We start from the raw sequence: 27,055 nt of genomic DNA on the forward strand, positions 1-27,055 counted from the left end.
CACTTTCAACATGATGCCACTGCATTAGTTTTATTTCACAGTTGAATTCATCTTTTCTCAACACAAACCAGGGTTTTTGTCTTCTCCACCTTGAACCCAGCAAACACACATCAAACATACATCACATCACAGATGGTTGTTAGCATTAAAACATGTCCAGAACATGTCCTCAAAAAACACTGATTTTTCTCACTCATCGCAAATGCAAGACTAGTTTTCCTAAAAGCATCTCGTGACGATTCGCATCTTTCTTTTTGCCTCTGGAACAACTTTGAACAGTTGGCGAAAATTATAGCATAGAAATAAATCCTTTTTTTTTTTTTTTTTTTATACACACAATGCCATTAAATTGTTGAGAAATGATTCATCGTGAAAGATTAGAGTCATCCGTGTTTTTTTTTTTAAGTGACACAGCTGAGCGTCACCTTCAGGGTCAAGAGATTTATTTTGGGAAAACCAGCTCAGTATGCTTCAAAATCCAAGTTTGTCTGTTTTGCGCTTCATAAAACAGAAAATATGTTTCCGTTTATAATGAAGCATTGTACGAAATGTTCACACAAACACACCGAATTTGATTTGATTTAAAAAAAAAACACACACACACACAAACAAAAGGGCCCAGCAAGCACAGCCACCCGAGTCAAACTCTGAAACCGATCCGGCTCCTTCGTATCTCGAAGAGAACCAGTATCAGGGATTTAAAGGGCGAGTCAACAGTTTACAGCCAGAGACGAGCGTTTTCTTTCACTTGAGTCGGCCGATTTTCCTTTCAGAGGTGAATGCAGCCGAAGTCAGGAACCAAACTGTTTAAATATGTAAAAAAAAGAAACACTGAAGCGCTGGCATGTTGCCGCTTCTGCTACATGATTATCAGGTGCAAAGGAGTCTAAAGGTTCCAGGTCAGTTTAATCGGACAGATTTAAATATTAAAATGGCGTTAATCCGAGTCGAAGATGGGAAAAAAAGAACGATTAATCCACGGGTTCAGCTGCCGGCTCTGAGTTCTGGAGAACTTTCAAAGAACTTCTGCTCTCTGGATTTTTGAGGAGGTAAATGCATCGTAGTGCTACAAACTCGCCTGAAAATCGATTTTCCAACAAGAACCGCATTTACAACTCTCCTCAAAGTTCCTAAATGCACCAGTGGAGTGTTGTTTTGTTTTAAATCAACCAACAGCACTACTTAATTGGCAAATGACCCATTTTATGATAAATATCCAATATGAGTTTCATGGCTGGATAAACCAAAGTAGAAGGTGAACCTAAATGTATTTGGGGAAGGTTTGGCAGTTACGTTTGCTCAACGAGCTAAAAGGTGCAGAACTACCAGAGTGGACTTTTAACACTAAAACCAACAGACTGCCATGAACTGAACAGACTTCGGCTTCCCGTTGGCCCAGGTGGCTGCAGCTCGAAAAGCATCAACAGAAGGCTCCTCTTGGTTTGGTATAAAGCAAAGAAAAAGAATTAAGACCACTGGGTTGATAGCAGGCATAGAAGGTCAAAGGCTGGTCCGCTGATTGAGAGTTTGGCTGCTGCTGAGGTTCTCTGTGAGAGCAACGATGGCTCAGTTAGAGGAACAGAGCACTGGAGATCTTCATGCTGTCACAGCTCTCTTCTAACTAGTTTTCATTCAACATTTGCTATAATAATAAATCGCCCTTAAATAAAAGTGCCTTCATGTGGTGGAGAGGAGAGTGGTTCAGTAAATTAGATGCAGCTGGACACTGAGGGACGAGCTCGATGTTTAGTGGTTGGGTGCAAAAAACGCTTTCCTAATTGGCGACTTTGAACTGCAATCTTTGTATTTGGAATATCTACATCAACATATCATTATTAATGGCTCATGCCCACATTTAATCCCCACTGCCACAGTACAAATCCTCAGTTACTAGTTTGTGTCTTCATTTTACCCGCAGACCTGCTCTGCGCCAACAAGCTGCAGCGTGTCACAAGACGCAGCGAAAACTCTATTAGGACACAACAGTGTGACCCACAAATAACCCACGTGGCTTAGATTGACTGACGCTTACTCCTAATGTGACCCAATTTGGTTTGGATTCCACAGAAAACCCTGCTTGAAAGACAGTGTACATGTACCAACTGGGAGCTCGGAAACTCCAGACTTCCGGGTGATTTCTGAATATTGCTGCGCGTTTAAACTAACCGACTGATTTGGCCAAAATGGCCCCAGCAATGCAGCATGTTTCCAAGTCTTCAAACTCTCCAGTTCTCCAGATTCTAGAATCCCATCTGTGGCCAAACTCTTAATCAGCGGCTCCAGCAGAAAGGTAAAGGCCATGGAGAGGTCATATCGCCGCATCGGGTCAACACCTTTATCCAGATGATGACCGACACTTCTTTTCAAGTTTTATAGAAAGGAACTCCCTTCCTTTGATGCTGACACACACACACACACACACACACACACACACACACACACCTCAAATGTTCTTCATCCACGAGTTAAAACACAAAAATATCCCTTCACTCTCAGTGTGACCCCTAATAACCAGATACATCAATTGACGGAATGATGGATGTGTATATGGATCGGTATGATTGGTGGATGTCACATCTGACAGACACATGACCATATAAGGAAAGAGATCCGTCAGTCCTTGTTGCTATAGATCCCTCCGGATCTCTTTCATTACACTCCTTCAACACCCTTCAGAAACCTCAAAGCTCATATTTCTCCCCGTTTTTCCCCCACAGGAGAAGCTGCTAACTGTTGAAAATGCATCGAAAAAGTCTAAATGTTTTGAGCAACAATGTGAAAAATCGTTTCTTTTAATCAAGAAAATGTCGGGTGGGTTTTTTTTTTCAGGGTGCTGAAATAGTGTCGGCGATGAGACTCTTTCTTTTCATTGTAGTACTACTTAGTTTTCAAGCTGCTACTGTTTCCCTACGTCACGACAGACTCACACGGACGGACATCGACAGACGGAGTGATATTTACAATATTTACAACGCATTTTATCCCGTGTAAACTGCTGTGGACCGAGGAGAGAGCTCCGGTTTGGCCCCAAAAAACCCGCCCTGAACCTCGGTCGCAACACAGGTAGAAACCTCGACAGGCTGTTGATATCGCTTTTAGAAAATGTGAGGTTTGGAAGTGGCTCAGGTAATCAGAGCTACAGTACAAAGTCTGGGGAGAAGGGAAGGACGGGAGGTGGGCATCAGGGCCGGTCCTGTGGCAGAACTAAAGAGGACACCAAGGCTTCAGGAGGTCCGTTGTTATGGGCTTCTTTTCCCCCTCTAAAATGAATCTGCAAACATTTTTAGGAACCTCTCTAACTAAAGCTTCAAAATGAATTTGCAGACATGGTGAATAGAGTCGATTTTCCCATCTAACTCGAGGCAAGAATGTGTATTTCCCAAGTTGTCAAACTTTACAAGAAAGAAATATCTCAGCGAAAAAACAAAACAAAAAAAAGGAATGAACTAAGTGCGAGGTTCCGAGGGATTGGACCCGTGGAAGAAGGGGCTCAGATTTAAGGACATTAAGAGGAGTTAATCAGCAGCGTATACAGGCACGGTACTCGATTATCTCCTCTGGGTGCTTTTTTTTTGTTTTGTTTCGTTTTTTTCTGGATGACAAAGTAGAAGAAATGAGAAAAGGTCCTTCGGGCCAGCAGAAGGAGAACTGGAGGGCAAAGGCAGAAAAAAAACGGGACGTTTCCCAGAGTAAATGGAAGACATCCTGGTGGTAGGAACTACAGAGAGAGCGTAATCCCAGAAGCAGAACATTTTCTGAATGGTTCAGTTGTGTATATCCTAGCAAAATGTCACAGTCCCTTCATGTCAGTGTCATTCAGAAGAGAGGTACAGTCAGGGCCACTTTCAGGAAGACGGCAGCCACTGGGCGATGAAGCGGCTCGTCTGACAGCACCTTCACGGTGTCCCCATGTCCATATGGTAAATATGTCCCTAGAGCAGCATGGAGGTGACGTCATTACTTGTTGTTTTTTACCAGGACAAAGTTTGAGTGATTTAACGGTGCTCAGCAGAAGAGACGGGCCGCCGGTAGAATAAATGAGAGTCTGAACAAGAGTTTAACCTGGAGAAAATACTGGGGGAAAAAAAACCAGTGGAACAAACTGCCTGTATGCTAAGCCAGAGGTGAGGAGCCCTGTTCAGTTTGCAGAACATGAAGATAGACCAAGGAGGGAGAAATAAATACAATCCCAGAGTCGAGGGATGGGAACGTGTTTGACTAGGAAAATGTCGTAGGGCAGACTTCAGGGAACTTGTTTGGTATCCAGCACATGAAAGGTGACATATTTAGTTTATTTATGTTCCGGGCTGGAGTTGAGGGAACTCGCTGCTGGAGGTGAGACAGCATCAGTGTGGGCAAAAGATAACACCATGAGGGGACTTTTTTTGGTTGCCTAAATAAGGAGTTATACATGAAATGCAGTCTGGAGGATTTGCTCCTGACTGTAATTTGATTAAACAGTATTCAGTGTGCCGTAAGGCTCCCAGTGAGGGAAACGGAGCGTGTCCTAGACCGTACTTGGGGAAACTTGCTTGAGCTTAAACGAAGGAAATAGGGCTGAAAGAAAGAAACCAGACCGGTTCTAGACTGGATTTTAAGGGAACTACTTTGGTTACCAGAACTAAGGGGATTCATGTGGTTTCAAATAGACTTGTTCATGAAGTGAAGCTGTGTTCAACGGGTCTAACTTGATGTGTTTTACATTGGGAAAAAAGAACGGGATGTTTTGAAAGATATTTGGTTTCCATTTGAAAAATAGACGTTTTCTAGAATTCTCTAGAAGTTTGGAAACTTTCATTACATCAAACCAGATACAGAGTTTTCTGTTCAGTTTCCACGAGGTGAAATGGGTCATGTCCAAGAACAATGTGGAACAACTTGCTCGGTTTCCAGTAGACACATTGGGACTTTGAGAGCAGACTGGGGGGCTCTTCTAGAAGATGGGAAAAGGGTCCCTGTGATTTTCACACTGAACCAGAGGCGGGGGAACCTTTCGTTCCAGTAGAAGAGACGGCGAGTGTTATGTTGGGTTTCCAGTCAGTGAAAGGGGGTTGTGTTCTAGACAAGAGGTGAGGGCACTTGTTTTGTTTCCAGGATCGGGGACTCGTGCGCCGCTTCCAGTGCGTCTCCACTCGTCTGGTCTTCAATGCTGCTCACAGTGTTGGACTCTGCTGGAGCTTCATCCTAGACAAACACAGCTCGATAAATCACAACAGTCACTCACCACAGACTGCAGCTGCATGCAGCCACCCGCTATTTGTACGCTCACATGTTTTTCGTGCTCTTACCGTCACCCAGGGGTGGGACAGGACCTCCTCCGCAGTGAAACGAGCGTCCACGTTCACCTGCAGCATCTGACTGATCAGCATCTGAGGGACATCATGTGACTGTTAGCAGCCTGGAATAAACTGATGTGACGTACTTTCTTTTTTTTTTTGTTCACATAAAAAGGCGCTTGCATCCAGATTCAGAGGTTTTGTAATCAGTTAGTTGGGTTACATGGCACTGAAAGGATCAGATAATTGGCTAAATTACAATAAGACTGAGTTATTAAGTGCATGTAGACACCTTAATCTGACAAGAAATTGGATCGGATTACTCGTGATCGGATTAAGGCTCCAAGGTAACTCGGTTGAAAGTCAAATTAAACGTGTTTGCAGACGGTGTAGCACCTGGTGAATTAGACTTTGCGTTCTGCGCATGCTCGAGATTTTTTTTTACCGGGGTCGGGAACCGGAGGTCAGAAGAGACGATATTACTGTTGTAGTCGCCATCGGAAAGAAAAACGCGATGCAGAATGCGTCGCTGTGCATCGCGTTTGTGCAATAAGCAGCTCATCACAAACGAAATGTAGAGGGACGTAGCTTCATCTTGCTCTTCATTCGCCATTTTCTCGAATGCCTGAGTTTGATTCAATTCATTCACCGCCATATATCCAAGGATAATTACACTTGCTCAACTCATTCTTATTGTAATTTAGCCAATTATCCGATCCTTTCAGTGCCAAGTAACCCCACTGACTGAGGCCGGCAGAGGTGGTGGGATCCATTCATTTCATTAAAGTCCTCATCCGCCTTTCAACCCACTGCAGTAACTAGCTTTCATTTTGCTCCTGACCGAGTGAGCGAGTTGTACCTTCGCCGGCAGGCTGACGGTGTCCCAGTCTGGCGACGGAAACTCCAGTTTCCCTCTGAGGATCTGATCAAACAGCTCCTCCTGGATATTATTCTCACTGAGGAAAAGGAAGATTTGGGAAAAGCTCGTCTTTAACCTCCGTCAAAATGATAACAGCGATGTTTACGCGCTGCTCCATCAGAGAAATAACAAAACTTTAACAGGTTTAGGATTGAATCAAGTGAATAAATTGTTACTGGAGAATTCTGCATCCACCGACCTTCTAAAAGGAGGAAATCCACACAGCAGGATGTAGTTGATGACTCCTGCCGCCCAGATGTCAACCTTTAGACCGTAGCTGCACGTAAACAGGAACACAACAGAGTAATGTTAACCATAAACTGTTGATGGGTCCATCAAAAATGTGTGTGTGAGTCCAAACATAGTTTGAGATGAAGATGAAGGTGAAATGTCGTCAATGAGAATGGGACTTCAAACCTTAGTTTTATGTCTGGAAAAGTGAAATAAGTTTGACTTATGTTGACTTTAGTCTTTTTCACACCTTTTATTTAAAGATATTAAAACAAAGAGACGTCATCTCAATGTGCTGCATTTGTTGTTGTTTTCAAGTTATTCACACGACAGCAGCTACAGAAAAGTAATCAACAACAGCTACTGTGCATACACAAGAATATTTCAATATGAAACCAATCAAGCCGTCACTCTGAATAACAAACTGCCTTTTCTGATCACCTGAACCGCGATATTACGTCCTGCTGGCGTTTTTACACAGTCTTTGTGACACACTGCAGCATTAAAACGTGTCGACACACCGTCTGCTGTGATATGCTTTAGTGATGCGGTGCAATAATCCACAAAATAACTGGAAAATAGATGGAACAAATTCACCCTTGGTTCACCCACTCTCAGGGAGAGGGAGCTTCAAAATGACTTTCTTTGTCTGTATCGCCACAGGTGTTGCTTTGTAAAGGACGTACTTAAACAAACACTTTACAGCTGAAGGGCCGTTGAAGACGTTTGCCGAATAAAGCCGCTCGCACGAGACCCTCGCATACGCGCTCAGAAACATTCAGTCCCTCTTTTCTCTCACCCGGTCTCGGCGATAATCTCCGGGGCGACGTATGTCGGCGTGCCGCACACGGTGTACAGCGGTCCTTCCACCACCGTTGCCAAACCAAAATCCCCGAGCTTCAGTGACTTGGTGCCATCTGGATACTCGCACACCTGCAGAACACAGCGACAAAGACGTTGATGAAGCAGGTAAACAATAACAAACAAAAAAAAAGATAGAAATCAACTTATCTGGAATCTAAAGAACTTATCGCCATTTATGAGCTACTGTGTGTGTGGGTGTATATTTCAGTGTACCAGCAGGTTCTCTGGTTTGATGTCTCTGTGAACGATGTTCATCCGGTGCAAGTACTTGATGGCTCCGGCCAGGTTGAACACCATGGCGCTGGAATCCCGCTCGCTGTACTTTGTGGAGGAGGTGATGGCGTCGAACAGGTCGCCGCCCTGCAGAAGACAGAGACGTGAAAGAAAGTAGGTCCTGGCAGGCTATGAATATGTGTTGGGTTGTTTTTTTTGTTACTTTTGATAAATAAAAATGGAAAATTTTGATTTATATTTCCAGATGTAATAAAAAAAAAAAAGAAGAAGAAGAAGAAGAAGAAGAAGAAGAAGAAGAGGACGGGAAACCTTAACAAGCTCCATGACCAGGAACAGCTGAGAGGGCGTTTCATCCACCTCAATTAACTGGATGATGCTTGGATGTCGAACCCTCCTCAGGACCGCCACTTCGTTCTCTATCAGGTGCTCCTGTTGACACAAACACACTTGGACCTTACATTTACCTAACTATCGACCAACACTTGATAATGACTTGCATTATAGGCACTCGTGTCCCCAGAGAGAAGGCCAGATGATACTATATGGCGTCTTAAACATATCACAGTCACCATAAAGGGAAATATACATAAACACACCAAAATTCAGCCACTGTCCAGACCGTTATGATGATGAAACCATATCTAAATCATCACCAACTCTGCAGGACATTTAACATCGGATGATGATGAGAAAACCAACACAAGGCCTGTTAATTGTTATCACAGGACCTTTGATCACTTCACATGCTCTTCATTAGCCTCTGGAGTTTACACAACTGCATCTCCTCGGAAACGATGCTCAGGGGAAATAAATATATATATATGTATATAAACATCCTCTCCACAGCATCTTTTAACATCTCAGTATCTCCACGGCTTTTTAAGTGACTGCTGAGTTCTTCTCAAATTGATTGATTGATTTTTTTTTTTATTGATTTAGTCATTTATTATTATTATTATTAGTCAGTAGTAGTATTTTTATTAGAATTGGTAATATTATTGTTGTTGTTAATATACAATCATTGTAAATATTAATGATTTTTTTTTAGCGACTTGACCAATTTGATTTTCCCCCATTGGGGGATGAATAAAGTATTTTTCTATTTTATTCTATTCTATATATATATTTATAGCAATGTTTGTCGCTGAAGGAGGTCATGCAAAATTATGAAAATAAATCTTAACGTGATCACTGTCCCTCCCAGCCAAAGACATTTCCAGCCAGTGGGAGCATTGTTCCAGCCATGGCTCTGGCAGGGGAATGTGCTGGACTATGCATGAAACAAGTGGCTGTAGGTGTATTAATGCTACATGGTCCTAAAAAAAGCTCTGCGCATCGAACTGTCGGCACAGGTCAGATGTGTTCGGCAGAAACAGATCTGTGCATCTTCCGTGGGTGCCTGAATGCAACAAATCAGTGTTACCTTCCCACAGCAGCGAGCTTTGTCGATGATCTTCAGAGCGTACTCCTGACCGGTCGACCTGTCAGTCAAAACAAAGAAAAATTGTTACAGGAGTTGTGAAAACCCAAGTGATATGTGGTGCAGAGCGAGCAAGCAGCTACTTTGTGTGGCCTAATGTCATCTGTGCAGCCTGCAGAAATGGGCTTTTTAGACGTGTCTCCAGGTGCTCAGATTAAGTGACAGAGTGCCCTCTTTAAGTTTAATTAGCTCATTAATTCATGAGCGAGAAACATGTTGGTTCAGAACTCTACAAACTTGGAGGATATTGCATAGGCTACAATACCAAATAAATGTTGGGGGGAGCAGCCGCTATCGCTAACACGAGCCACAGGCTACTTTTCCTCCTAGCTTAAGCTAGGTTCTCATTTGAGGATGGGTAGAGATGTGGGCGATCCCAGGTTAGCACATTCAGTGATCCTCATAAAAGCACCTTTTTCATGGCAAAAACTCGCAGTAACACTGTAAAAAATGACGTTTTTTTTTACCTTTCCACACACTCCTTCACAACAGCAAAGTTCCCATCTCCAATCACTTTCCCAACTCTGTACTTGTCGTTGATGATGGAGGAGGAAACTGTTCGATTTCCGTTAACTGTAAAGAAGAAGAGACGTGATGCTGACCTCACGGTGTCGTCAAATTTTTTCCCGCAACTTTCAACAAATAACCTTCGAGCTCACAGAGAAGTACTGCAAGTGTGACCCTGACAGCCTTTGAAAATTAAATTCAAACTCTTGAGCCCAGAAAATGAAGGATCCGCCGTCTTATCTGAGCCACCTTCTGCTTCAGAGGCCTTGCATCTTTCTTTGCTGCGTTGACCTTCAACACTCGCAGTGCCCTCAGAGGTTGAGCCCTGACTCAGCATAGATGCCAGAGGTTCAGGGCTTTCGAGGTGGCTCTGGCTCATTCCGCAGCGCTCTGAGCTTTCAGCCCTCCTCAGCCACTTTTCTCTAGATCTTGCTTTATAAAAAAAAAAAAAAAAACACTTTCATGTTCAGCCTAAAAATTCCAACTCCTTTAAACCAGCTGTCAGAAAAGTCATTACCAAAAAAAAAAAAAAAAAGAAAAAACTTGGCTGGAACATTTTCAGGGTCACCGACACACTCGCATACCGCTGACTTGTCAAAGTGCAAGAACACACGCACCTTCGACTGTGTCGTCCGGCTGCTCTGCTTCTCCGTTTACATCTGTGGAGGAGGCCCGGCGAGGAGACATCTAAACAGAAAAATACCAGTTGACTGTTTCTAAAACAAAAAGAGAGGAGACGGGACAAAAACGTGCAAACGGTTTCATAGAAAGGAGTACGGCCCATTCCAGTTTGTGATTCAGCTTTTAAACTGACTTCTCCTTCTTCTAAACAAAGACCCTGAATGAAAACTGTGGAAATGATTCAGGATCATTTTCTCTGACAGGACTGGAAAGATGGACTCTCATCCACAGTCGCATCTGGGTATACTTTGTGGTCAGCTTAGAGTTTCTTACTTAATGTGGTCGACTTTCAAAAACAGGGAAATGGCCTTTGATCGACAGCCAGCTGTACACATTTTTCTTAAAAATGTCAAAGTCCTTAAAATGAATCTTTGAGAGAAAATTTCAGCACACATTAAAACTGCTGAATGTCAGATTAAAAAAGAAAAAGAAGCAAAACTGCTGACGCAACGCATTTCTGCCACCATGCTGGCAATATTTAAGTTCCTTATGTTAACAACACACCGTTCAGTAGTCTGTATGATAAAGGAAGTAGACTTTTTCTTATAATGTGGGCTGCTTTGTAACCAAAGTGAGTGCTGATGGAGACCCACTGAACAACATCCTGTGGAGATTCATGACCTTCACGAACAGGTTCCACACCTGAATTAACCAGACCGTGCTGGGCTTCGTTCGTGCTGTTAATTCCTGCAGAAAAATCTCCAATGTCAGGATTTAAATCGTGAGCTACGGCGGAGATTAAACTACTGAGACAGAAAGGCGGATATAAGATGCTGGAAGTTCTGGAAGTTAAGCACAGCAGTTACTCGCTAAAGTACTACTTCCTGACCAGAGCAGGGTAAAAGTTTTGTTAATCATATGGAACTTGTGGTGACAATGTAGGGGGTCAGTAAAATGACCCTCTAATGGTCCACTGCAGCTCAAGACAACAAAAAGAGGGACACTAACAGAGCAACCTACTTCCAAGATTATAAGGTCGGGCTAAAAGTGGTGTAGAGAAAGCTGCACACAACCAAAAGCAGCGAGCTTGTGCTGTCCATCGCGGCAGATTTGGCGTGTACATATCCTGCTGGTGTTTGTTTCAGCGGCACATCGCTGTGAATATCCGGTGCACACTTGTGAAGCATTTTAACTGGTTCTTCCTTTTGCACGGGCCACCTCTGCACCAGGTTTCATTTAATCCCGCCACATGTTTTCCCTTCCGGGGCATGATATGTTCGGGCGGAGATCTGCACCATACAAGCAGCGAAACTGCAAATTGCCGTGTGCTTGCCAACTGCTAAAACTGAACTCAATTAAAAAAAAAACGCAAATGAGCTCATCAAGCTGTCGTTAGGCTGACCTTGAGGCTGCGGCGACTCCCGGGGCTGGTGGGAGACGGGCTGGACCTGTTCGACTTCACGGCTGACGCCGATCCTGAGGTCTCGTTAGCTGCACGAAAGGGAAAAGAGCAATCTGATTGGTTAGAATTGATTTGGTAACCGTATCTGTCGGCCACCAAAAGAGTAAAGTGTTTTAAAATCACAAGGTGGTTAGTTATTATGGTTCATACTCAACTATAAGTCCTACTGATGAATTCTGCTAAATATAACTCCTTTGTCAGTTCTTTTGATGGGAGTCACAAAAACTCTCTGAATGAGTAAAAACTCTCCTGGCTAAAACTCAGCGTGGATTCATTTACAGTGACTGAAAGATTTGTTTAACTCGTTACAGTCGATTGGAGTAAATTTGGCTAAAATCCTTTAACAACAGCACATGCTTACAAATAGTTAGGTAGAAAATGGCCGGTATGTGACCCATGCTCTGCTACCTCGGAGGTAGATTTTCAGCCCAGTATGGTCCGCAATCATTTCAACTAAAACCCGAGTAAACGTGGGAGACACGTGTGCTGGCACCAGTCACAGTTGGGCCGAATAAGTTTGCTACCAGTCAAATATTTGAATTGTATAAACAAATGTAAATGGTTTATTCAAACTGAATTTGGCGGTGAGAGAGCATGCAGTGTAACCGGGGATTTCAGGTTTTTTAAATGGAAATGGCAACCAAAATCCAGAGTGAGTCCACGCGTGTTAACCCAGAAAGGACTTCCTGGAACACGCAGCCGTTGGTAGTTTTCAGTGGTTTGTTTCGCACCTGCGCCAGGCGACTTTGTCCTGGAGAGGCCTCTGGGTGGAGTCTTAGAGGAGGACAAGCTGGAGCTGCTGGGGGTCTTGGGAGTTTTCTGAAAGGCAGCGGGGCGAGGAGACTTGGTCTTGCATTCTGAAAAGAGATAAAGGGAAAGGAGAAAGAAAAGACGCTCGTTAAAGAGAAAACAATAGAAAATGTGTGAGTCAGACTAACAGCACAGAGTCAGCTGATTTTGGCTCTATTAGCAGAAAATACAGAGTGTGCCAAGATTCATAATTAAGTTTTACTTTTTTTTGTGTGTTGGCATGCGTAGATATACATCTCAGTTTCAGAGACCTAAATAAGGGAATTTCTAAGCTTTGAGAAACTAATACGTTTCCTGAAGTACTTTCAGAGTTGTTTTGTGAAGGTTACTGACATTTCCATTTGTTATTCATGTTCTAAAAAGCTAAAATTGACCTACCCGCAGGCCAAAAGGGGGCTTATTCGAGTGATAAATGGCATAAGTTTGAAAACTGAGCCGGGCAATGCGTCAGTTCTGGTCTTACTGCATCTCAGTGCTGTGTTTGACACTGTGGATCACATTGTACTGTTCAACAGGTTGGAAACGTGGGAAGAACTCAATGGAACAGTCCTAGATTGGTTCAGGGTAAGCATGAGTTATTTTGAGAGCATGGGAAGTCATAGATCTGATCAAATGGCAATGATGTGGAGTCCCTCAGGAGTTGATTGTTGGACCTCTTCTATTCAGCTCATATATGCTGCCTTTGGGTCAAATTCTGCTGCATTCTAACATTGACTATCATAGCTATGCAGATGGCACTGTCCCAGATGACTACAATAGAGTCATTGTTTAGAGCAAGTAAATAATTGGATTAATTAAAATTTGATCAAATTAGTAACCCAAAACTTCTTTCCATCAGCTTAAACGCATATCCAGAGTCAAAGATTTTATGTCCCAAACACACCAGGAGACACTCATCCACGCTTTCATCTCCAGTAGCCTCGACTATTTTAACGGTCTACCGGGACTCCCCAAGCAGAGCAACAGCTGCAACAAGTTTTAACCAGAACAAAAAGATCTGAGCACATCACTCCAGTCCTAAAGTCTTTACACTGGCATCCAGTCAGTTATAGAATCGACTTTAAAGTTCTGCTTCTACTCTACAAATCACTAAATTATTTAGGCCATTGATAACATATTAAAAGAATACACATAAGGCTCTGAGATCTATAACAAAATCAAAATTTTATTAGAGCAGAGTGACAGTCTGGAAATGTTTTGATATCAACTCGTTGATATTCAATCATAATTTGTGATGCGTTAGGCTGTGCATTACCATTCACAAAGACCGGCGTTTTCCCAGTGTGTGTGAGCACAAAGTCATCTTGGGCGTAGCGAAACTTCTCCGGACCACACGCCATGAACACGTCATCATCCCCAAAGAAATCCTGCAAACAGCTCAACTACACGCACACACAAAAAAACAAAAACACAGTTTGATTCATCAAACTTTTGGAAACACTGTGTTGACGTGCATGTGTTTGTGTGCAAGTAAGCAGAAGACAGATGGGAAAACTTGAATCGGGTTTGCCGCTGGCGGCGCTTCAACTGGCTGCGACTCGCACATTTAAACAAACACAACCTGCTTCCTAAGAACTGTCTTGGGGATTTAATACAAATTGTTCATGAATATGTCCCAGATTTAAGCAGAGAGGCGGGGTGAACAGAGAGCGAGGAGAGAGAAAGTGGTAGATGAAGGAAAGAGGGACCATCAGAGGTGTGGGAGGAGAGATAAAATACAGAGAGAGGTGCACAGTGAAGACAAGGTCACATGAGTGGGTGACACAGCAAAATTCCTCCACATGTCTTCTTAAAATATGTGATTCAATCATATAACTTCTTCTAGATATCAAACCAATTCATGGAGAGACTTTCTGAAACTCTGAAGCACTGTCCCGGTTTTTAGCACATCTACGCCTCGCTTAATGACAACTAGACATACATCAGCTTTGATCCTAGCTAAGTTTTTTTCAATTATCTCAGATTTATCCAAAAGACGCATTAAACATTCATTTCTGCACCTAAACTGTCAACAGTGTTTATGGCTTTACAGATCTATCTAATGAAAGCCGAGTAACATCAGGACGGGCGGTTTGCTGTAAATCAACTCTAGAAATAAAAAATAAATAAAAAATACTCAGTTGCAATAAACCATTCATTTCAACTTGCCATGCTAAAAATATACAAATAAATAAATAACTGACTTTAAATAGACACAAAAGAACTTGAGTGCCTTCAAAGTTTTGTCCAATGTGTTCAATGAATTTTACCTAATTATTCAATAACCTAAAAAACAGAATTAATATATCATCTATAGATTAATCAATTAATTCATATTTTTTTGCCATCGAGAGAGTTGTCCTTCCTGAATGTATAGATTAATAATGAAGCGCGGTCCCAATATCTCATCATGACGGTACACAATCCAACTTGAGTATCCATCACAGTTTTGCTTTGGGAATACTTCTGCCTCTTGGAAACGGACTGCATCGCGTTTCCCTCGTGTGGTTTAAGGATGTGCAGAAGAAACATATTTATTCCAGGCTGAGAGAAACAGTCGTATTAAGAATGTCCAGAATCAGCGCTCTCACTCCGATTAAAAACTCATTTAGACTGAGCCGAAGCCGATCAGTCTGATGAAATATAGACGAGGCTTTGTCATTCTGAGTGGACTAATAATCTGATTTAAAGTGGTCCTTTCTGGTGAAATATATAGCTGAAATAACTACAGATCAACCCTGAAACCCGACTATTCATACCAGTACTTCCGTTATACATGGTCATTCAAATATTAGTGTTTCTTGTCATTTGAAGAAGGTCTTCACATCCTACAGTAGCAGTGGTTTCATGGGGCATGTCCAAGCTTCTGGAAGCAGAATGAATTGTTTAAATGTGAAACCCATGAGCGGTATACAGCTGTACAAGTAAACACAGTCAATGAGAGGAACACAGTGCTGGCACTGAAGAATTCTAACCCTGTGCTGTTGCTACGGCAACCCTAGCAACTCCGGACCTAGAGTGAGCATTCCACATACTTGGGGTGTTTGTGTGTATGGGAATGGGTTGCTACTGGAGGACCGGTTACCATGGTAACCGTGCCGCAGTGTCAAGGTCTGCATGTGAGAGACGGAGTTTCTGTCCCGCTGCTTTAAGAAGCTGCACAAACTGAACGAGGACACGCACGCACAGAGACACAAACACCGATTCAATGAAAAGAGTGAAGCCATCGCAGGCCGAAGGAATTAGACCCTGCTTTATGATTTGCCGTGCACAAAATGAATCACGGCATTAAGAGGTAACTAATCAGTTAACATTCACAGCTGAGTCGAGCCACTCAACTGTGTCGGAGTTCACCAGAGCATTCAATCAGAGCACAGTTCTTGTCCAAGTTTACAAATGCGGGAACAACACCGAGTTACAGACGGAAGTCTGTCGGACACCGTGACACTGGACCGTGTGAGCAAACGTTCTACCACTTCAAACTTTCTCAGCGGCAGATCCCCATATATGTGAGTATAGCTGAATTCGTGTTGCGTTTAACTTACTTTGTTTGTAATTTTGTTGGACGCTGCAGTTATAAGGATCAGGATTTTATTAGAGCAGAGTGACACCATGAAATGTTTAAAGCGACCATAAGCTAACATGTAGTCTTAACGGGCTGATATTCGTTCACTATTTCTGATGAGTTCAGCACATCTGACCCAACAAACAGAAAAATATGAGAGCAGCTTTATTGCAAATTTGGTTGTATTAAGACACTTACGCTGTACTGTTTTTACTAAATGATGCAGAAATATGGAACTTTGGAGCACGTGCGGAGCGCCGAGGCCCATCTGTGTAAACATGCGAGAGTGATCTGTTGCCCAATCGCATCATCTGGGTGTGTTACGCTTTCTTGAGAGGGTTTTGAGAGGCTTGCTTTTTGTATGAATTTCGATCGGACAAACGTGCTAACATTATAATTAAAGTCTGGTTTTGTAGCAATTAATTTTTTCTTATCACTCCTGGTTTATATAGGATTGAGTTTTGCTGAAATATGATGAAAATGACTGTGATTGTAGTTTATTTTTTTCAAAGGGAGGTTTGAGTTAAAATTAAATAAAAGAAAAAAAAAAGAAAAGAAAAAGGATTAGCCCAACTTCAGAAATGCATTTTAACATTTTGCTGAGTGGGAGTTTTAATCCTGTGGAACAGAAGTGGCTCTCTTTACTGTTTTGCCTCTGGTGAACGCTTTAATACTCATTATTTGCATGTTCTAACATTCCCATGTGGACTGTAACAATGTGACTTAACTGGCAATTAAGGCATCTGGCAAAGCTACGTGTGAAGCTTTTTTTGAACTTCAGTTTTCCATCAGATGTGATGGCAAGTAATGATTTTAATGCTGGATGAATTAGCATTTTTGAACAATTGTTAGGTCTTTTTTTAGCAACAGTTTTTTTGTAGAAGTTTTAGTTTTGGATGTATCAAAAGAAATAAACAGAGAGGATTAAAAAACAAGAACAAGAGGACTGTAGATGTCGTGGTTGCTTTTATTTTGAAGGTTGTGAGAGCTGAGATTGGCTTAAATATTTTCCGAGCCCATTCTGCAGCAACATCCGAGCAATTGGGGACAAAACCCTACCCACTGCACAATATGCTAGTGTTTGTACGCATGTAAATGGATGAAAAAAGTGGTGTGTAATCCTGAGCTGCGTTCACTACATCCAGCTTCCTTCAGTCACGCTGATGCCCTTCAAGCTTTTCCTGCCGTCTCTGCTTTTCTTCAGCTCTCTGCTGCCATTGTCTCAGTCAGCCAGCACGCTTATCTGTAACTTCAAAGTTTGCACGTGTGTGTGTAGGTATGTGTGGGTGATAAGTTTTAATCCATAACCCAATAAAAGCTCACCAAAGAGTTGCAGAGAGGATCAGCACGCAGTCGGGGTGTGTTTGACGACTGCAGCTGTTTTACAGCTTTACGTGCATGTGGTTAAACGCACCAAAACTCTACAGCAGAAGCTTCAAAGAGAATACACCCTCTGTACACACATTCAAGCTGAAAATTACACCCCAAAAACACAATTCTCTACGCGATCGATCATAATGTTCAAGATTTTCCAGAAGTAATTTAGTAAATTGCTAAATTATTTGTACACTTGGCTCACATTGTCCGACTGCACTTTAGTTAATGGTTGAGTGAAATCATCTTTATATTTAAAACATAAAATACCAACTAAAGATTAATTCATTCATTTCGACCAACATTATTCCTATCGGGAGAGCAAATTCCTTCAATGCGGGTTCTCGAGATATCAAAAGCGTTCTTCCTATCGGACTAATTCATTGTGTAGCTGCGATGCATTGTCTGCGGGGTACAAAGCTTTGCGTCCTCTCACGCCACCAGGTTAAATGTTTCACTGGGTCAATGTAAAATGAAACAGCAGTTCTTAGGTTGGAAAGAAAAAAAAAAAAGAAAACTGTCCAATGAGCACTCCTCCCATCTCTGTGGTTGTTGGTGCAAACATGCGTAACTCTAGAGCAGGGATACCCACATCTGGTCCTGCAGGTTTTAGAGGTTTCCCTGCTTCAACACACCTGAACCAGATGAAATGCATCTCTTCGAAAGATTGTTAAGTTCTGCACAAGCCTGCTGAAGATGCATTGATCTGAATCAGGTGCAGACGCAACACAATTTCCAGGTTAGGTCTAGGAACCAGGACTACTTGCTTTGGTTTTGGTAGAAAAAAAATGTCTTCAAGGTTAAAACGCAAGTTAGGGCCGTGACAGTCAAAAGAATTTGTACCACCAGAGTAGCTTAATAGGTCAAGCAAGGGGATTTCAAGCAACCGCAACTACAATGTGTTTTTTTTTCATGATTCAGTGCATTCAGTCTGAATGTTAAATAGTAAAAGAAAGATTTAAGTGGAGGCAGTGTCAGATTTATTGAGCATGTCTTAGTTTAGGAATTTTCCCTGTATAACTGACAATCAACGTGTAAGCACTTAATCCTTCTACCTGTGTATAAAACCAGAAAACCAAATCGTGTCCCACCTGTTTTCCATCCAGTGTGTACAGCCTCTTTACTGCTCCAGAATCCAGCTTGATAGCCTCGGTGATGTCAGCCAGCACCTGGTCAAAGGAGTGAGCCGTCTTCTTGTTCAGCAGGATCCTCACAGCCTTGCGAGGCTTCACGCCGCTGCGGATCACCGTCACCAGCTTGGGTTTGATGAAATCTTTGCTCTCTCTGCCCTCGCGACTCTCGCGCTCTTTAGCGGGGGCAGAGATGCTCGCCGACACTCCAGTGGACGCTGTTGAAGTCCGGGTTGAGCCCGATGCACTGTTCCCAGAGCCGGCGCCGGGCTTCCAGCTCGGGACAGAGATCTTGGTGTAATCGACCTTCTTGTAAGGCTCGTTGGAGGCGCAAACATAGCACTCACCTGAGAAGAAAGAGAATGAGAGGACGAGGAGAGTTTTTTTTTGCTTTTCTATTCAAGTGCCATCAATACTTTAATTTTATGTCTTATATCCCAGCAAAGAAATCGACACTTTGAGCGAAAGGAGGCATCGGCGGACCACTCGCTGTCCATGGTGCAACAAGGGAAACGTAGGTGTAAGAATACAGTTTGGTGTGTGGTCTGAGGTCTCAGGCTATTCACTGTATGGTCTCTCATGCCATAATAACATCGTATAAGGGTTATCAAGTACTACAGAGCTCAATAGAGGCAGACTCTGAGGAAGAGAAGGGTGGAACAGAGTCAAGTGGGTCACTGCAAGCCCCCCAAAAATGACCCACTTCAGGTGTAAAATGAATGGAAGAAAAGGGAAGCTGCCGTGCTGTCTGTGTGCTTTTTGACCAAAGCATGCAAAGCACAGTCATTTCATTAAGACCTCAGGAAACTGTGTCAGCTCGGGAAAAATGAGCACGTCTCCCTAAATGTTGCTGAAAATGCGACGGATTAAAAACCAAAACAGTGAACTCAGAGGTTATTTGAGAACAACTGCAGTGAAATTAAATGCGGTAATGCCAGCTGTGTGTACGGTTAGAGGATGAAGTGAAGGTGACGGCAGATGTCAGATTCAGCGCTCTGTCTGAGCTGGGTTCACTGAACAGCCTGTCAGTCATCGGGCTGTTCACCATCCATGCAGGGAGGGGATGTGAAAGAAGAGGCTTTATTTTTCTACGGGGAAGGTCCTACTATTGAAAGTGTGACACAAAAAACTCCACCATCACTGTAAACTGGTTAAACCCAGTTCACATTACAAGATTTTAAACCCAATTTTCACCTCACAGATAAATGTTCAGACCCAGGGAGAATCAGGAGCTGGCAGTCATCGATCACTATGTGTGAACACTCCAATCTCTGACCAAACATCTGGCTCGCTTGATATTGTGGGGCTGTCAGCTGGAGGAGAACACTCGCGCCTCTGTTGTGTTTCCAATGTCATTATAGACTCGAGACAGAAGCTGTGGAGAAGCAGTCGCCGGTAAACAGGTGAGCAGAACACACTGAATCACCAGGAGCTATTTTTATCACGGTTTAAATGAATGATGAAACAAACTTGACTGGAGGACAGCCGAGTCAGGGGTGAAAGGGCACATAGGACCACCAGAAGCACACCGGGTAATGTTTGAATTTCAGCAAGCTTCATTTAAACATTCATTTAGACTAATTAATTCAACACTAAATATTTACAGGGAAAGGTGGCGAAACCCAACAGATGAGAAAAAAAAAAAAAAAAAAAGCTTGTGAGAGTCTCACACTCACTATGCAGACATTTTTTCAGAAGCCTTGCTTCATCTAAAATCTAAGGATGCTTCGTATACAGCATGAACTCATGAGCATGACATGCCAAACACGCTGTTGGACCTTCGTGTCAAATCCACTAAGGCCTCAACACTACAGGACCTCTACGAGCACTCTGTGATATTTGGCAGCAAGATGTTGGCAGCGGCTCTTTAATACTCTGTCATTGGTGAGATGGAGCTGCAATGGGTCAGTCTTGATCTCCAAATCATTTTTTATAGATGCTCCTGACCCAGTTCTTTTTGGGATTTTCATCGATATGCCGTTATTTTCCAACTAATATGACTAATTTCCAATGCCGACGCAGAGATATAATCAATCAGCCTCTCCTGTGATAGAGGCTTTTTTTTTTCCAGATGAAGCTAAATGAAAACAACTTTCAACTTCCTTCCTAACAAGCTTGTATGATCCTCTCCCCGCACAAATCCTACATTTAGCCAGGCAACTTGTATGTCAGCCTTTATTGAGCGATACCAGGGACCTGCTGATATTTCATGGGTTTCAAATCGCTTATTTTCACTTGAGAACTAACAAGCAAACGTATCTGTTCCTCATTCACTTTCGGTAAGATTTAGTACTAGACTGAATGCTTCATGCTTCGTAGAAAAATGTGATAAAAATGTTAAAGTGACGCACCATGCCTCCTGTTTCCAGCAGACTGCAGCCTATCACAGCCTCCAGCAACTTCTTGTTTTACCTTATATGGTTAAAAATGGTTCTCCTACCACCTAACCATCTCTCACTGTACCTGTACATGTGTGTTTTACCTCACACACTCGCGTCTCTGTGCTTGCAGCACTCAAAAAAAAAAAACAGACCTTTTTGTCTCTGTGTGTTTCGTGCTCAAACACTCTGACATTTCTTTCTCTGCAGGCATTGTGCGTGTGACCTTATCTCTCCACGTGCTGAGTTTCACTTTGCATTTTAAACGTGCCGGACAGGCCTGCTAAGAGGGTTATTATTCAAATACCTCCAGGACTGAGCACATACACACCTTCCCTGCGTCGATTTGACCGCCACAGCAAGACATCTGTACAGAACCGGTTCAACTCCTGCTTGAAACGGCAAACCATTATCATTCTTTAAAATGTATTTTTCCACCGTTTTAAAAGCAGCTTGGAAAAGTTGGTCAGTTGGTCTTTTAAGTTCAAAGACATTTCGATATTTTTAGTAAACATTGTAATTACCAGTCTCACAATTGCAGACATGAAAGCAGGGCTTTCAACATGAATTCCAGCCAATGGTAGAGAGTAGCCATATAAAGGGGATCTGTCATTTTTGCCCATTTGAGCTGCGTCTGCATTCTTGGCAAAAAAAAAAAATAGAAAAATAAAAAACTGAGCTTGTTTACAGTGCGTGTTGGATCTTTACAACCCATTACCCACCCAACGCTGAGCCCGAGGCTTCTGGGTAAAAAAGGTCAGATATAACTTCTTCAGTTAAAGTTGCTCCCACAGCAAATCAGTGAATTATTCAGCCGGACATGAACAATCAGTCATCTTAATGTAGTGACATTAGCCGTGTTGGAAATCAGCCAATCGCTCGGCTGCATGCCTCGATGTGTTTTCCCCTTTTGCATCTTGAATCCACAGAGAAGTAGTAAATGATGAGTTTTCCCACTTTGGACTCGCGGATGAAATTTATAAAGCTCTGCTCTGTGTGTTAAGTGCAGGAAAGTGATGCATCTATCTTCTAGTGCATCTCCGTTCAAGCAGCTTCCTGCCACTAACACTCATTAGTGGACATTACAACGGGTCACACGTCGATATTGATGATAAAGTGATGTTCCTCAACCGCTGCTCAGTTTGTCTCTAAAATCACTTTAGGGATGAGAGGACGCGCCAACTGACTGGATGTTAGCGAGGTTGTTCAATTATCCAGACATTTTATCTGACCTTTAAATCTAGATTTGGACGATTATTGAGCCATTTATCGTGATCATGCTTTAGTCGTGTAGTTGATAGCTCAGTTGGAACACTTATAATGAATAAACAAAAAAAAAATCAGTTTCTTCATGAGATGGAGTAAATATCCTGTTGAAAGACAATGTTTTAAAACTATATAAAAAAATGTTTTTAGCTCATTAGTTCCTTCCTGTGACTAACACAATCTGGAACAGGTAGTAGGACTGGTGGATCTCCTTTAAGGGTCACCGTATTGATTAGATAATGCTTATTCTGCACTTGATGAACACATAAAATAAATAATGAAGGTGCGTTTGCATAACCAAGATGGAGAAGAGGGGAAAGAGACAATGAGGATGTTTTAAAAGGACAAAGTAATTGATTGATTGTGAGAGTGACAATTGCACAAGAGGGAATATTTGCAAGGACAGTGAAGACATAGAGAGGGAAACTAATCTTTTTTTTTTTTTTTTTTAATCCAAAAGCAAAGCTGCATGCATTCTTACCTACGGATGCAAATATCTCTAATTCAGTTTAACGTCAGTCCAACAGTTCAGTTCGTTAAAGTTAAAACATGTAAACTAGATTTTAGGTTTTGCCTGCATCAGCGCTGTCACGCTCATGAAATTACAAAGAATTGCGATTCGAGCAACTTTTTCTTCTAATTTTTTAGGCGAAAGTGCTTGCAATGGGCCTGACCTGAAACACGGAGAAAGGGAAGAAGGTGGCCTAGTCAGATATATCGCATATTGTTTTGCATCACGTGGACTGCAGAATCCGTGCATCATCCCCAAGAGAAGACATGGCAGGATGCACCATGGGTGGAAGGCAAGCCAGCAGGGGCAGCATGATGCTTTACTTTGCGTTACTTTGAAACATCCCACCTGCCTAAACATTGTAGCTAACCCAAGAACTTGGAAGGGCTGTCACTTTTTCTTCAAAGTTCAAACATCTATTCGAACATAGGGAAACTCTGAACGTCATTGTCTCAATGTCATGAGGGACAGCAATGAACACTTAGCCTCCAAATGGGTGTTAAATCCGCTGTACATTTTGCAAACTTGAAATGAAATGAGCCGTGAGTCTTACCTTCCACAAGCTCGTCCATACTGGTGATCTTCTTGTTGCCATCTATAGTGTAGATTGTACGAACTCCTTGCGGCAGATGCAGGTTATCCGCCAGTGAGCGTGTGAGCTCCATCAGCAGAGCATCGTACGACCGGAACCGGTCACTAGAAACAGCATACACCAGGCCCTTAAAGTACCGATCCCCATTCCGATAAAACCGGACCTTTTTGGCCCGTTTCTCCGAGGTGAGGGTCTGCAGGGTGCGGGTCCGGTAGTAGCTGCAGTTGGCACTGTGAGCGGGACTGGGAACCAGGCTGCTGCCCCTGGAACTTGGGCCAGAGCCTCCACCGCTGCCGGTAGAGTCATCTCTCCTGGCCCGGGTGGAGCGTCCACGACGAACTTTGTCACGTTCGTCAAAATGCTCCAACTCAAGGGTCTTACTCAGAGACATGGTGAAGGACAATTCAATAGCTTTCAACAGAGTCCGTGTGATATTAGATTCCCATTCCAAAAGCTGCAGAGACTCTAAATCTGGCTATGCACCAGAGCCAAGGCAAGAGAACTGGGATCCTTAATAGATGAGCTAAAAGCTTTGAGAATTCCTTGTAGACATACCAACAATTAGTTTTTCTAGTACAAAGACATGTTGGTAATGCTATTCAAAGAGATAGGAAGTAACTAGTAAGCATTTTTACTCTGCTTGAAGTCCTCAAAAAAGTAATACTGTATGATTCCCAAGGTCCAGTTATAATTTCACTGTGCTTCAATATGTAGACTTCGGATTCTTTGCAGACCAGTTGACCCCTAACTGAAACACCTGTAAGATTATGTGAAGACAGTCCATGGTCCACTTAAATCAGCTGCAGTGTCAGTAATTTTGGTTCAATCCCAACATGAATTTGTCCTTCTATAAGGGTGCATTGCGGGGGTACTAAAAATTCAAAAAACGTACCTTGGTCTAAAAGAGAAAAACCTTAATTGTAGGAATTTTATTTATGTCCCAATCCAGAGATTCACGATGACTGATCAGATGGGCACTACGAGTACTTCTATAATATTTTGCCTCTCAGTGCGTAGAGGACAGAAAGAGTATCTTAAAATGAAGGTTTTCTCCACTTATTTCACAATCAAATTAAGATGAGATGAACCAATCCAACCCTCCTTTTGAAGATTTGATGTCCTGGCAGTAACCTTACAGTGGTCTCAGTGACCCCACCGCAACACTCAACAAATCACAGTCTGACTGATCCAGTCCGCTATGGGGTTTCTGTCTCTGGCAGGGTTTAAGTCTCCCAGTACTTAGCATCCCTTCATTCCTGGCAACAAAAAGAGAAGACAATCACATGGTTTAATGACAAGACAGATCTCCCCATCATCCTGAGACACAGATGACACAACTGGCACAGTCAGCCTTTCCTAATACAGGAAGAGAGCCGGCTTTGTATTGAATTCAGTCACTGAAGGATACTGAACACACGTTTGCATTTAATTATGTTCAGATTTTGGGATCAGTACTACACGGAGTTGCTCCATTTGAAAATGATGAATATTTTATCTTCCTCCACGTTTTGTTTCAAATCAAATGAAGCCGTCTTATGCAATAACTATATTTGAGAGGAATTAGATCTTTTTTCTTTTTTTTTTTTAAATGCAATGCCAGAGAGGGAAATTTCCAGACTAATGAGATTTATCTGAAGCCAAAAGCAAAGCTTGATGAAACGATTACAAAACCGGTGCGCTGTTTGTCTCTCTCTTAGTCTGACAAACGAACTGACTTTATCCATCATTCCGCCCAAACGCTGCTAAGCTGTGCTGACAGCGACATTCAAACATCACACGCATTCACTCACACACACACACAAACACAGAGAGAGAGGGAGGGAGGCACCTACCAATAATGCCGTGAAACCGGTTTGTTGCTAGGGAGGCTTTCTCCTTTTCACCCCGGTGCCGTGTTCTGCTCTATTCCGGTGGCTCGTGGAGTGCTGGAGCTCTACGACCGAACCGACCAGGTCCAGGCGGGTCCGCTAACCCGGGTTTCAGGGATGCAGCGGCGGCAGGCTACACCTGCTAAGGACCGGGATGCACCGAGACAGGCGGCGGACAGCAGCAGCATGGCCGCTGCAGCAGAGAGGAGACACCGGCTGAATACCCCCGCTCTCCCCCTCCTCTCGGCGGCTGTACGTGATGACAGCGTCCCTCCCTCCTTCTCTCTACACGTCTTTGTCTACCTCTCTCTGCCGTCTCTCGCCTCTCACGTCTTTTGTCTGGCTCTCTCTGAAATTCAGTTTTATTGTGACATGTTTCACACAGCCTGTATTTGGAAACTACTAATTATGTAACCTAAAAAAAATAAATTTAAGGACATTTTGGGCCAAATGAACAGTGACTTAATTATAGGTCTACGTCACAAGAATTTCAGAGTAGGACATTTTCCTGCAGTTGTGTCTGTAAATCAGATGCCTTCTTATTCTTTGGTGAATATCGAGTTTCAATCAGAAGAAAACCAGGCAGAACAGACTAACGTCACTGTGAAATATCGCCCCCTGCTGGCCATTTTAGATAAAACTACTATCGCCTAAATGAGGTTAATAGAATTGGTCTTGATTATGTTGTAAACTAGAGAATAAAAATTACACAGCAATTTGTAATTAACCGTAACTTAGTCCACTGCATTTGAGTAAATGTAATCTAATCTAATTCCTCTCAGATTCAATTATTTAAAACATTACATTTTATTTGGACAACATGGACATAGCTACATGTTTTTGTTCCACTTTTTTTTTTCCCAATATCAACACCCAAAAACATTCTAAATGCAACTCAGATTTATTTTGCACAGTTTTATTTCACATTTGGTTAATAACAAGTTAAGCAATGAGATAAGAATGTGGACCACACACTGGCAAAATGTATCCCTTAGGCCAGAAGTGGGCCCTGGACCATCTCAGTCTGGTCTGCGGTGCCCTTAAAAACAAAAACATCTTTACTGCCATTTCACTCGACTAAAGCTAAGCGTGCTGCCTACATTCAGACATGACTAAAACAGGCTTCAGAGTGATGCCCGGCAGTGACAGCTTGATAAGGTTAGCAGCTGTCATGGCAGAAACCTAATCAGGATGGATACTTGAAAGAAGAGAGATGAACTCAAAATGTTGCCTTTTTAACTGAGAGCAGGCAGGTACATGTTTTTGTCACAAGTGTCATTTTAAAGGAAGAAAGTTTGAAATGCAAAGAGGTTATCGCTCTGTTCAAAGAGTACAACATCAGGAGACACTTTTCAGCTCGGCATGCCAACTCTGTTCCAAACTTATTGCAGGAAAAGCAAAAGCCCTGAAACTGTCTTGTAACCGAGTTAGTTACACGCTGTCACACAAGCTCGAATCGCAGAACAAGGCGTTCTCTGATGGGGGAAATTTTGAAAGGCTACGTGACATATTTGGCCTCCTTTGTTTTCTCCTTTGGCATGGGAAACACCAAACTATCCTCCGTGAAAGAAAAGAGATGATTCCGTCCCACATATTATTATTATTCTGTCCCCTTTGTTTATTTGTAATGATCTGATTCAATTGTTTTATCGTCTGGTTTATGTGCTTCAATTAATCAACCATTTAGCCTGTGAATTAAATTTACATGAAATATGTAGAACTATTTCAATTGTAGATATTTTCCCTGTTTTTATTACATTCTATTGGTATCCATGCTTTTGGTCTGATAGTTCTTCTTTAGGATGTTGCTTTGGGCTGGGACAGGTAAGGTGAAAGTGATGTTTTTAATGCTTCCTTTTATTTGTTTCTACTATATATTTTCTTTGCTCTGTAAGGCAATGTGCAACATTCGCTTTGTATTATACAACATACCATTGTCAGTTTGAAAAGCTTCAAAGACTTCACCAGTGTAACTATAATTGAAAAAC

At 42.5% G+C, this 27,055-nt stretch overlaps 1 protein-coding gene across 1 annotated transcript; it reads right to left on the reverse strand.

The window, feature by feature from the left end:
* LOC142369192 (serine/threonine-protein kinase DCLK2-like) lies at window positions 1–25,273 on the reverse strand. The gene is made up of 16 exons (XM_075451453.1): window positions 25,032–25,273; window positions 23,161–24,455; window positions 18,414–18,799; window positions 13,660–13,786; window positions 12,326–12,451; window positions 11,535–11,623; window positions 10,129–10,198; window positions 9,472–9,577; window positions 8,948–9,005; window positions 7,834–7,953; window positions 7,504–7,650; window positions 7,226–7,359; window positions 6,395–6,472; window positions 6,136–6,232; window positions 5,289–5,369; window positions 1–5,184 (listed from the first exon to the last, which is right to left on the reverse strand). Exons 2-16 carry the CDS (start codon window positions 23,588–23,590, stop codon window positions 5,059–5,061), a joined length of 2,175 nt encoding a protein of 724 aa, XP_075307568.1. The 5' UTR covers window positions 23,591–24,455; window positions 25,032–25,273; the 3' UTR covers window positions 1–5,058.
* Window positions 25,274–27,055: the final 1,782 nt, after the last annotated feature.

Source organism: Odontesthes bonariensis, chromosome 19 (assembly GCF_027942865.1).
Source record: "Odontesthes bonariensis isolate fOdoBon6 chromosome 19, fOdoBon6.hap1, whole genome shotgun sequence".
In the NCBI taxonomy this organism is placed as follows: domain Eukaryota; kingdom Metazoa; phylum Chordata; class Actinopteri; order Atheriniformes; family Atherinopsidae; genus Odontesthes; species Odontesthes bonariensis.

What these genes read in the sequence shown, in the direction of transcription:
- LOC142369192 (XM_075451453.1), bottom strand. Translation starts at nt 23,590, where the DNA reads ATGTCTCTGAGTAAGACCCTTGAGTTGGAGCATTTTGACGAACGTGAC. An exon ending in TATGGACGAGCTTGTGGAAG is followed by an intron (nt 18,800 to 23,160) that starts GTAAGACTCACG and finishes CTTTCTTCTCAG; the next exon opens with GTGAGTGCTATGTTTGCGCC. An exon ending in AACGCCGGTCTTTGTGAATG is followed by an intron (nt 12,452 to 13,659) that starts GTAATGCACAGC and finishes ATCTCTTTTCAG; the next exon opens with AATGCAAGACCAAGTCTCCT.